The sequence below is a fragment of the Phoca vitulina genome, unplaced genomic scaffold (genome assembly GCF_004348235.1).
Source record: "Phoca vitulina isolate PV1807 unplaced genomic scaffold, GSC_HSeal_1.0 scaffold6, whole genome shotgun sequence".
Lineage (NCBI taxonomy): Eukaryota > Metazoa > Chordata > Mammalia > Carnivora > Phocidae > Phoca > Phoca vitulina.
In genome coordinates, this window is record NW_022589709.1 from 12,450,159 (window position 1) to 12,462,607 (window position 12,449).

General features: G+C 44.4%; 1 protein-coding gene across 15 annotated transcripts in view; it reads left to right on the forward strand.

Annotated features, from left to right (window-relative positions):
* The window catches only part of TENM2 (teneurin transmembrane protein 2), a 1,203,413-nt gene that overhangs the window by 1,051,571 nt on the left and 139,393 nt on the right, over positions 1 to 12,449 (forward strand). For 12 of the 15 annotated variants that reach the window (XM_032403433.1, XM_032403432.1, XM_032403428.1 and 9 more), the window contains 3 exons: positions 3,826 to 4,020; positions 9,728 to 9,928; positions 11,609 to 11,821. In XM_032403433.1, coding sequence (XP_032259324.1) covers positions 3,826 to 4,020; positions 9,728 to 9,928; positions 11,609 to 11,821 — 609 coding nt within the window. The remainder of the gene's footprint in view (positions 1 to 3,825; positions 4,021 to 9,727; positions 9,929 to 11,608; positions 11,822 to 12,449) is intronic. The other 3 variants (XM_032403435.1, XM_032403437.1, XM_032403439.1) reach the window with 2 other exon arrangements.

The window sequence follows — 12,449 nt, forward strand, 5'->3', positions numbered from 1 at the left end:
AGGTGGTGGTGGTGTGTGTGTGCGTGCATGTGCCCATGCATGTGTACATCTGAGACATACTGCATTTTTAATGTTATTAACCCTTGCAGTCCATTTGGAGACTCAGTTTGGAATTTCCAGAGGGAACATCTGTTCATCGTAAACCATGTGTCAGCTACTGAGTCCTTGCACACGTAATCACACCTAATGCTCCCTCAACTCTGAAAGACAATATTTTGAAGGTAACCTTGGGTCTCAGAGAAATGCAGTAATCTGACCAAAATCCCGAAACTGGTCCATGACAGGCCAGGTTTTAAAGCCAGATCTTTATGACACCAAAATCCTTGCTCTTTCCAATTCTGTTCTATGTTACCTCTGGGCAGGGTGTGTGGAGTCAGGAGTTGTTTGTCCTATAACCTGTCAGAAAAAAAATCATGTAGATTTAGTGATAGTAAAAATACAAGAAGAGTTATGAATACAAAAGAGGTCCCCACTTTACATTCAGCCTCTCAAATGAGGATCAGGCTGAGCCTTACATACTGTGAGGCTCTGGGTTAAGTTATGCCTGAGAATGAGTCAGTTACTCCTGAAGGATGGTGCTCTCCGTGCAGGTCAGCCCAGCGACCACTAGAAGGCTCGCTTCTGGCTTTTGTACTCTGCCCCAATGGCAAATGGATTACTAGGGAAATTCATTCTTCTTTAAGCTGCTTCCACTTTTTTTTTTTAAAGATTTTATTTATTTATTTGACAGAGAAGGAGACACAAATGAGAGAGAGAACACAAGCAGGGGGAGTGGGATAAAAAAAAAAAGATTTTATTTATTTGACAGAGAGACAACAGCGAGAGAGGGAACACAAGCAGGGGGGAGTGGGAGAGGGAGAAGCAGGCTTCCCGCTGAGCAGGGAGCCCGATGTGGGGCTCGATCCCAGGACCCTGGGATCATGACCTGAGCCGAAGGCAGATGCTTAATGACTGAGCCACCCAGGAGTCCCTGCTTCTACTTCTTTTATGTGGCATCAGCCAAGCCCATCCAGTGCCCCGCTTTCCAGAGAACACCACAGAGTTTTGCATTTGTTACCACACTCCTGGTGAGCATACAGCAAATATATTGAAAGAAGGCTGCATTTAGAATGTGGAGAATTCTCTGACCTCACTATTCTCCATTTTTTCCCCCTGAGTATTTTAAGTAGGTCACATTTTAAATTTGATTTCCCAGGCACCTGGTTTTAAATAAAATCCATTCTTACCTTTTAGACAATCCTATTTTTTTTTTTCGCCACATGGAGTTTATGCAGAAGAAAAATAGTTTCAATATGAATAAATATTATAACTGTACTTTATCAATTAATAAAGACAGTACTTATTTGCTCCTTACTTTCTACCCTCTTCTACTCTTTGAGAGGAAAGAAGGTGCAGTGGGAGTCCAGTGGTGGTGATTTGATGTAACTTTCTCTGCTGTTCATGGCAGCTTGTCCAATATAGAATCCTCAAGTCAGAAACAGCCTTAGAAGCTCATCTCACTACATATGTGGCTGCCCTTCTCACTAGTTTCCTATATCAGTGGGCGAGAGAAGTGGGGTAGGAAATGATGCCAATTCTAGTCTTTCCAGTAGAAGAGATACCTTTAATGTTACCTAGATCAGAAATGGAAAGTGGATTTTCTCTCGAATACCAACTTTGCCTTCTTGCAGGTCTCATCCTGGGCACTGCACTGAAGTTTTTGAGGCCCTGTCTAGGCTCTGGGTGACAAGATGCCATGATCATGCTCACTTGATGAAGTCTGCAGAGGTGCAGGAAGGGAGAATAGTGGCTCGTGTGCACACATTGCCATCCCTGCCATAGAGCTTAGCATGTTCTGTGAGGCGCTGACATGGAACAAACTTACTTTGTCTTCAAAGCCCTCCCAAAACTTAGCAAAAGCCCATACTTTTTCTCATGCTTTTCATATTTGAACAGTCCCTAACCTGAATCTTGGGCACCCTGGGTTCAAAGCTTTCTTCTGCCCTCTCTTAGACCATCAGTATGGGTAGCAACTCTGTCCAGATCTCTGCTTATGTCTCCTGGGGATAGAAATCATGCTCCCTACATTTAAGGAGAGTCCATCCAAAATTCATTATGTGGCTTTGATGTTCTCACTTTTGAACTCATTATTTATTGTCCTGTGGTAGATTCAGAAGGAGAAGAATTCTACTGGGAATTATACCCTAAATAATTTTCGCAACTGTTGTATTACAAAATGTTTTCAGGGAGGATATCCTTCAATCATATGTCAACTGTTGAGATGTTTTTGTTTCAAGTCAGTTTACAATTAAGTTAAAACATGCGCTTCCCCCAGAAAAAGGCACTGTGTGTGCAGCATGAGGTCTACTCCAGAAACTGTTTTGTTTCCACATTTTTCATAAATGTCCTTTTAGCGCTTGCCCATAACCTCCCTATTTGAGGATCTCTAAATATCAGGAACATAGGAGAAATATTTACTTACGTCAGCATTGATGAATGCAGAGCTGTAAGGAAATCAACAGTGATGAACATGGTCCTGTCCTCAAGGAGTTTACTAGAGCTCTGGGAAATTAGACACTCACAGAAGGGAAGTTAATTATTATAAAAACGAGACAGAAACCTGACAACAGGGGATGATTGATGAGCCAGTGTGGCACCACTGACCGCAGAGTGATCTGATTAGATGTGCCACTGCTTCATAGGACAGGGACACAGCATGGGCTCTATGCACACATGTATATGTGCATTCCAAATCATGCGAGAACCAGGAGTCACTGAACAGTCCTGTTGGTCGTTCCTGAAGGTCTCTGAGTGCCAGTTCCATAGCAGGGAGTCGTATCCTCCTTTTAGGCCCAAATGAGAGACCCAGTTGGAAATTTAGGTTCTTTACAAATGGATTCTGAAACGTAAAGCCCAAAGCCTAAAGGTGACCACTAAAATCCCACTCTTATTCTCTAAAAGGGGTGAATTGGCACGATTAAGGCGAAACTGTTGAATACCATTGGTAATCTCATACCAGATGGTCCTCGCTGATTTTTCAGCCTTCTTCCTATCGAGGGATGCCAGAGAGTCCCAGCCGAGACAGGAACTACTAGAGGTTTCCTGTCTTCCACCTGCCCTCCCCTTCTTGCTCTTTTTTTTTAATAGTCTAGGCATATTTAGTCTATACTTTATTACACATGTCATGCTTTGAGGAAGGCAAAGTTATCCCTTTGTGGTCTAGATAAGGAAACTAAGGCATAAAGAGATTAAGTGTGTCAACCGTGGCCCATCCCTTTCCTTTTTTAATGGACATCAGCTTGTGAGGAATAGGAGCTGTCTAACCAGAGGGTAAAATACTCAGCAAAATGGGATCTGATTCCCTGTGCCACTGATTATTACGATTATTACGTGTGTGTCCCTGTAGCTTTGTCAAGGGCGCAGCTGAAAGTTGGGCCGACCTGCTTTCCAAGGGAGCTCCCCCTCTTTTGAGCTTTGTGACTTTGGCCACCTACCCTGACCAGTCTGTACCTCATGCATAAAATGGGCATCAGGATTCTAGCCTCCACCTCATCAAATAATTACGATGGTTAAGTAATAAATTGTACATAGAGCATTCGATGCTGTGCCTGGCATATAACAAGCATAGAATTGGTGGTCGCTGCTGTTATTAGTAGCATTTTTGTGGTTGTCATTGTGATGGTTACCGTTTATTTGAAGTCGGCTGTGCACCTCCACGACCAGAGTCCCCAGCCTAGAACATTGCAAGGAAAGCTGAAATGCCAGGTGGGCTCTACCTTCTTAGATGGACGCAGCCCTTCAGGCACTCCCCCCTGTGACCTGGTGCTCTGTCTCTGGTTTTTGCAGCTGCCTGCCCTGTCCTGTGCAGTGGGAATGGACAGTATTCTAAAGGGACATGCCAGTGCTACAGCGGCTGGAAAGGAGCCGAGTGTGATGTGCCCATGAATCAGTGCATCGATCCTTCCTGCGGGGGCCACGGCTCCTGCATTGATGGGAACTGTGTGTGCTCAGCTGGCTACAAAGGCGAGCACTGTGAGGAAGGTAAGCGCTGCAGGGCCAGCCTGGGCAGCAGCTGAGGTGGGAGGCGTCTGCGGGCCCAGACTTTTGCTAATGAGCCCAATCCAAGGCTCCGCATTTTGCAAAGGAAACTTCAGTATTTTGCACAAAGAACTTCAAACACTTTGGCTTTTGTAGACTTCTAAGATTGTAGAAAACACAGGCCTGTGGAGTGGTTCTGGAAGGAATGCTTTGTTTTACCCTTCTTTATGTTAATTAGCTACTTTTCCTCTTTAAATTGCTTTCTCTGCCTTTGTCTTTCTGCTCTTTGCCTGGAACTCCTCCTCCTCCCCTTCCTGCTCCTTCTTTTCCCTTTTTTTCTTTCTTCCCCTTCTCCTATCTTCCTTCCTCTTTTCTTTGCTTTATTTAAAATCCTCTGATTTGGGAATTACTAAAGCTATCCAGAAAACAAAACAAAGCAAAACAAACAAAAAAACCACAAGAAGCCTTAATCTCCCTGTCTTCCCTATAGCTGTTTTTTTTTTTAACTGTCCCCAGGCTAGTGCCCACATATGTCTGTGTACATTTTAGCAAAAATTAATGTCAATAGAAAGCAGTCAGACTTGAAAGATGATAGGCACCCATGTCATTTAGACACGTTGTAGGTCACATTATCCTGACTACCTAAATCACACAGAATTAGAGGAGGGTGGAGGTGTAACACAGGACTGCAATTTGGTGAATTCTGAAGAACTCAGTATAGCATGCATTGAGGTGGCCTCTGGCACCCATGGGGAAAAGTTAGGGATGTAATCAGCTGAATCCAGTCTGAAAAAACATTATCAGAGATGAGACTTGGTGATCAAGAAGGGGGCATGGAGCGGGGAGTGCAGGGATAAAGAGAACTCCTCTCCGGATGTGATCAGAAGCCAGCTTCAACTAGTCCTAGTCACTCTGGTTAGTGCTTTCAGAAGAGTTATTTGGTACCAAAGTGCTGGGACATATAAGGCAAGGGAACCCCGCCAAACTGCCTATCAGTCGTCCCCTTCTATATTTGCACTTCCAGAGTATGGTCTCCGGTTTTGTTTCTCTTTATATGAACTATCAAGCAGAGTTGGTAGGAAGGCACAAGCCTAGGTGCTGTCTATCCCCGGCCCACTCCCCAGCCTTTGAATTGGCTCAGTTGTTCTTTACCAGCTGAGCAGCTTTCCTCTACTTCAGGCCCCCTGGGCAAACATCCCCATACAACTCAAACAGCTCTTTTCCCTCCCATGTTCCCAATGGAAAAAGAAGTGTCAACTCTCCCAACAAACTAAGGGAAACGGTGAACCCCACAGCCTACCCCATGTGAAACAGCTTGAGAGGACCACTCAGGATGCCCCCTGAGAAAAGACTCTGTTAGGTGCCATATCCTGTGTTCTCTCTCAGCTGCTCACTGCCAAGCTGTAGGAAGGGACCTCAGGTGCTATGAGGTTCTCAGGTGTGAGTGGATCCGACCTCACATCCCATTAAGTTATGGATCTCCAGTGTCCTGTAAAACGTAACCAATCGTTACAGCCTTTACCACGAAGTAATGACAGTAACTTATCCTTAGTAACATACAAAAGTTCCCCTTCTGAAATCTCCCATTTCATAGTTTTTAGAACTCTGGCTACAAAGAGGCCGCTTCCATGACATTATTCTTCTAAGATTTTCCAATACATCAGTGGTAATGCCCTTAATGGGACCCAGAAGTCTGACCCCCAGATTTTCATTTGCTCAACACTCTATATATTTTTTCCTCTATTATAAAAGGTAGCCTCCCTCCATCTGCATCATAAAACCAAATTGGGAGTTTGGATGGAAGAAGGACTGATTTAATAACCCTGCTTGAAAGGTTAAAGTTCTTAAAGATAAATGGATTGCAGAAGGCAAAGCCGCATTTGCTGAAAACATGGGAGAGGCCAATAATATGACAAGAAAGGTTAAAACGACCTTTTGCATACATCATTTGGCGAGAACGAAATGATAAAGCAATGACATTGCCCGTCTTAGAATTTTTTCCCTCCAGTAAAGATTGCGCATATCTATATGAGTAGAATTTCAAGTGATTTCTCAACTTTCTTACTCTCCGAACCCGTCCTATTTAAATGTTCCGAATGAATTAACCATCCAACAAAACAAGGAAGCCACGTGGATCATTATGAAAGGATGAAATCTCCTCTATTGATTTCTGCTACCCAAAAAGAATGAACCGAGGTGATTCATATGCTGTTTTCAAAATAGGAAATGGAATCAGAAAGCCTGGATCAGCACTTTTTCTTCCATTTAGCTTTTTTATTTCTGATATTCATCATAGTCATAATGTTCAAACAATTGACCTGAAATGACCATGACAACGAAATCAATAGTTGCCATCCTCCATTTTTGCTGCATAAACATTGTTGTACTATTAACAAATTTGCACAAGAAAATGAAAGGACGGATTCCCGAGGTTTCATTCAATGATGTCTGGGGGAGTGGGAAGGTGATGAGCGAGGAATTGACATATTAGTTTAAGTCAGCCATGTTTTCATGTCAGTTTCATGGTTGAGTCATTTTTCAATGACATTTAACTTCATAAATGTAATTCATGGTTCTTCAGGGGTTTATAGGACATATTGTTTGTAAAACTCCTTGACCTCTTTTTTTATCCTTAGGGATAGAAATTGCATTCACAACCCTTTTTTGTCAAACCTACAGAGGGCCCAAGACTAAATGAGTTCTAATGATTTCAGCTGCCGGGGGGCTGGTTTTGTAAGGCACATGGTACTTAGCTGGTAAAGGCCACTGTCCCCCTTTTAAGTATAACACTGTTTCTATTTATAAAGCTTCGTAAAATGCCATAGTCCCTCCTGCCTGCTAAAGACTCTAAGGATGTGGCCACAAAACCATCTTACGAAATTGGAACCAAATTTAAAATTCATAGTGAAACTGCTCTTCTTGAAGTCTGAATTTAGTTATTCCATCAGCTGCTGTAATTCTGTAGCACAAAGGGCATATTTACTGGTATAACTGAAAGAGTGAGCTCATATTTCTAGACACAATAAATGATTCTTTGGATGACATTCCACTCCTGGGCTAATAAATCCCAGTGGATTTTCCTCCTTTCTTCATATTATAATTTAAGATAGAGAAGAGAAAACTAATTTATCTGGAAGAAAAATGACATTTTCTTTTTGCTTTCTTTTGGGGGGGTATATTACTCTTTATTTCATCCTATTAAGAAAAAGATTATGATATATTTTTTTGAATTTTTTGAAAGCTCCTAGCTGTTGGCACCTCACCAAACATTTTAAATAGCTAATTATAGATGGAGGGTAATTTTGAGGACACATAGCACATGAGATATCTTTGTGTCTATTTTGATTTTGCTGTATTAGAAAAGGGGACAGAGAAAAAACTACAACTTCAGGATTTTCTACTGTTAGAAGAACATGGACAAGATTGATTCTGAATGAATTAGTTCATATTGTGCAGATCCCAAATTACATAGCATTCCTCCCAAAAGCAAGAAGTTGTTAGCACTATTTCTTTCTTGTCAGTTCTTCATGGATGTTTGTCTCACTAATGACAAATGCTTATAGCAAAGTCCACCATTCATTTCTGTATCAACTGTGTATTGAACACTTACTATATTTTGTTAGCCAGGCTAAGCATGAGACAGACACCAAAAGCATTGGACGGCCCCTTTGTAAATGTCTTCTATGTGTTTGAAACTTTCGATTCATTTACCTCCAGATGCACTCCGCCATCCTGAGCAAATCTGAAGGTATCAGAAAGGGTTCATATCGTAAGAAGTTATAGTCCCCAAGACAATGAATGCAACCTTAAAGTGATTGCAACCAGAGCAACTAACATCATCATAAACATCTCCAACTAATAATAAATCACTGAAATTCCCCTTTCTGAGAGTGTATTTTTTATTTCTGTTAAATCAGTGGCAGCTTCTGTTTCCCCATGGCTCAAATAGTTTTGAGCTGGTTTTCATAAATAATATCTTCCTGAGAAGATTCGATTGGATCAGCTCAGAAACATCTCCTTACACTGAAAATTCTTACTGTTGCCTCAAGAGAGCAGTGCTCTTTGGAAACTTCATGGAATACTGTGATTTCTAATAAATCCAAATTCCTGAAGTCTGATATCCCCCAAAATGAAATAGTTTGTGGCATGGGTAATCTAAATAATGTCCTGTTTAGAGCCAAGGTATCATCAATTTTTAAACCTACCATTATTCTGTATGCTATAAGAAGAAAAAAAAAATTGAGACTATGCTACAAAAAGCTGGGACCTCAAAGGGTTGCCATCTCGGTGTCATGGTGAATTATATAGACGCCAAAAATCTTGCTTGTTTCAATCTTGGCACTGGGCAGAGAGAGAAATCAAAATCTCTGAGGATTAGAACTATAAGATGGCACACATGCACATGAGGGACTCAATTATACCAGCAGTGTGGTCCAAGAAACCTCAAGAAAGGAATTTAAAGTGGTCTCAAGCTAGCTGTGCCCTCAGAAGATGGCAGAAGCAAATGCTTTACTCTAGGCCAAGAGACCTGATTTCCCAGCTGTTAAAATGAGGAAAATGGGTGTCTTAGTTAAATAAGGTGATGAGACCTGCCTATTTCTCTGATCCACAAGACAATATCTGAGCCGTCTGCAGGAGCACCATTCGCCATTCAGACCCCCACAGTGTGCAGTGTCCTCTTCTCCAAATGTCTCTGCATCATTTTCTAGGAACACCTGAGGAAGTTGGCCCTCCTCTACAAAGCCCTGTTTGCCCAGCTCTGATCCTGGATAGATGTCCAAAGTTCGGGGGCACATTGCCATGCAAAAAGTCCTGTCTTTGAGAACTGGCTCTTGCAGCTCACACCTCTCCTCATCTGAGTTGCTTCTACAGTGAGAATCTTCATGTTACCTACTGGATGCATATCCACTCTGAGTATTAAGATGGCCAAACAATCAGACCATGAAACTGCCAAGAATGACAGTGACCAGAATTCACTCTTCTGACTGACAGTCTGAGAGGGTGTCAGCACCTCAGGCAGAGACTCACCCATTCAGGCCACTCCTGATTATGTATAGGACGGTTACCTCTTTGGGATCATTTCCACGCCCAGGTTCACCTCTTCTATCCTGCTCTTTTACTAACTCCTGCAATAGATGTGTGTTCGGAGAATGAAACCTAATTTTAGACATAGCCTAAGTGACATTTAATTAGGAAAGTGACTCATTTATGAGTTTCACTGGTTTTCTTTGTAATCCTTTGTTACCTTCTGAAGGCAAGTATTAGTGAAGTTAGAATGAGCCTTCTTTTCCTCTCTGATAGTGAGGGATAATTGGGCTTGGGGATACATGTAGAGATATCACCAGCATTCATGTCCTGGGCTCAGAAGCTCTGATATGATTTATTGAAGGTACTAACGTTTGTAAGTACAAGGTTCTCAGCATTGAATGACACACCTCTATATCTGGTTCCTCCTAACTCTGCTTGAGAAAGCCCCTCTTTCTCTTAACTTGTCTTCAAGTTTGAGATTCAGTGTTTTGGCAAATAAAAAAGTCTTGAGTTTTTATGGGTTGTTCTTCAAGAGACCACGTAAGTATTACCTGGGCTGCTCCGTTTGCTTGCCAGGGGATAGGAGTTGGTGAATTACTGATTTCTAGAGCAGCAAGCTGGCATCACCTGGCCCATCCCCCATGAGTGATCAATACTCTTCCTCTTTTTGTTTTGTTTTCAGTTGATTGCTTGGATCCCACCTGTTCCAGCCATGGGGTCTGCATAAATGGAGACTGCCTCTGCAGCCCTGGCTGGGGTGGTCTAAACTGTGAGCTGGCAAGGGTCCAATGCCCAGACCAGTGCAGTGGGCATGGCACTTACGTCCCCGACACAGGTCTCTGCAGCTGTGATCCCAACTGGATGGGTCCCGACTGCTCTGTTGGTAAGCCAAGAGGTTTCCTCCTCACTTTTCCCAACACTCAAGCCCCATGCTCCTTCCGTGAGCCCAAATGGGTGGGAATCTACTCTTCACACTTAGCTTGGGATGAAGGGACGTAGGGTAATTGCATAGTGCCTTTCTTACTCTCTCTTCCTCAGTCATGGAGTCTGTGATCCTGAGAAACAAACAAACAAACAAAAAACACCACGGGTTCTCGTGCCTCGTTTGTCTCATCACTACAAACGGATGAGGGGCCCGGGAGGGATGCTTCCATTTGCATTATAGGTTTTCTTCTGTACACTCCCTCAAGGTACCAGAAAACAAAACAGAACAATTCAGTCCCAGACAAACTGAATGGAACGTCCTATAAAACAGAAAAGAGGCTCCCTCAGGGTGCCGTGTGAACATGTTATAAAACTCCGCAATACTCCAGTGACAGGAAAATAATGAAGTTGCGCAGTACACTTTATTTTCCTAAAATTAAGAGTATGTGTCTTACCTCCCGAGTGACCCTAAAATGGAACAGTTCAACAGTTCAAGCCAGTCCCAACCTACCCGAGAATGGTTCCGTTTGCAGTGACAAGTGCCTATCCAAGCAAGCGATCATCATTCCGCCCCCTTCCTCTGGGTAGTGAGACAGCTGTTAGATTGCCATGGCAATCAGGAAGGGAATATATGTGAAGCTTTGCCTACAATGGGAAAGAAATGAATATTTCATTCCAAAAGAAAAAAAAAAAGAGTCAGTTAAAATGGGCTATTTTGAGACGTCTTCTCAGCCCACTCGCCTCTGGCTTCAACGCTGATGCCGGGGGTCCAGGCCAAGCTCTGCAGAGGATGGGGGAGGAGGAGCCCTCGATCCAAGGCCCAAGCTTGCTGCCGATATGCTGTGTGACTTCGAGTGAGTCACTGCCCCTCCTGATTGCGTTTTCCCTGCCCTGGCATGATAAGCCATGCCTCCCTCAGCAGTCTGTCGTAAGGATGAATGTCTGGCACGTGCTTGTCCTCGAGTGAGAGGTCTGGAATACCAGAGAGTGTATATCTGTCTGTCTGTCTCCTCCCCAAGCACAAAAGACTTTGAGCTCCTTTGAGAAAGAGGCTGTGTAAATGTAGCACAATTAGAGTGGTCTTCATTGCCACAAGGTGCTGATCGGGCTGACAACTGGGTTTGCAATCACTGTGGGGATGGAGCTGCAGGCTTCCCGAGTGGCCTTTGGTCAGTCCAGGCTCTCAACAGGGTCAAAATCCCAGCTGGCCAGGGAGTCAGGATCCACATGCATCTGTCTGACCTCCGCCTGGGGTGGCCTCGAGCTCTGGAATGGTGGTTCTCACACTCCGGTGCACATCAAAACCACCTGGAGGACTTGGGAAGACAAATTTCTGGGCCCCCCTCCCAGAGTGTCTGATTCAGGAGGTCCAAGCAAGGCCCAAGAATTTGCGTTTGTCCCAAGTCCCCAGGGGACCACGATGTTGCTGCTCTAGGGACCTGGCCATGGGAACCGCGGCTCTAGAAGCCATGTTAACAGTTCATACCCAGCCCGGTGAAGGCGCAGGCCTCCCCCCCGGGGACACACCTGCTGGGCCGTGGGGCCTGCTCCAGGGACCCAGGCCATGTGTGTGGTCTGGCCTCCAGTGGAGGGTTTTGCCAGCTGTGGTGTTGAGCTGTAATCATTGTTTTTCTTCCAGAAGTGTGCCCAGTAGACTGTGGCACTCACGGCGTCTGCGTCGGGGGAGCCTGCCGCTGTGAAGAGGGCTGGACAGGCGCCGCTTGTGACCAGCGCGTGTGCCACCCCCGCTGCATTGAGCACGGGACCTGTAAGGATGGCAAATGTGAATGCCGAGAGGGCTGGAATGGTGAACACTGCACCATTGGTAGGCAAACGGCAGGCACCGAAACAGGCACATATTGCTTTATTTTCATAAATCGTAGATCTATAGTGATGGTCGTGCATTGCAACGGGCTGTTCCTTCAGGGACACGGGTGCTCTACAACATTCCTGCTGCCTCTCCAAATCTCCGGGGGGCGAGGGAAGGGAAAAGCAAGGTCCCCGACTAGAAAACGCTTTCCCTTCTTTCCAGAACTCCAGATTGGGAGGCAAGGACGAAACCAGATAAAATCCATTCAAATGACTGATTTGGGGAGGGAGAAATGCACACGCATGGGAAATTGTCAGGACCTGAGGGTTTCAAGCACCCCGTGTGACTGCGGTCTGCAAGTCTCCCCTTTTTGAATACTCTCCCCGCTGGCTGGATCACTGGATCCCGGCTTGCTAGCAACAATTGAACTCACTTATTTTAGACCAGGTTAGATGCAGGCAGGATTCCCACATTTCCTGGGGAGCCAGGGACCACCGGAGGAGGTTTGCGCACCCTCCTGCTGTCCCAAGACAAGACGTCGTCCTTGGGCCCCTGACCCTCCCCATCACTGCCACCACCGTTCAACGGTCATTCCCATGTCATTCTCACTCAGCCACCTTCCTGCTTAAGTTTCTCAACTGAGATTTTTTTTTTTTAAGGTCGTTTTCTC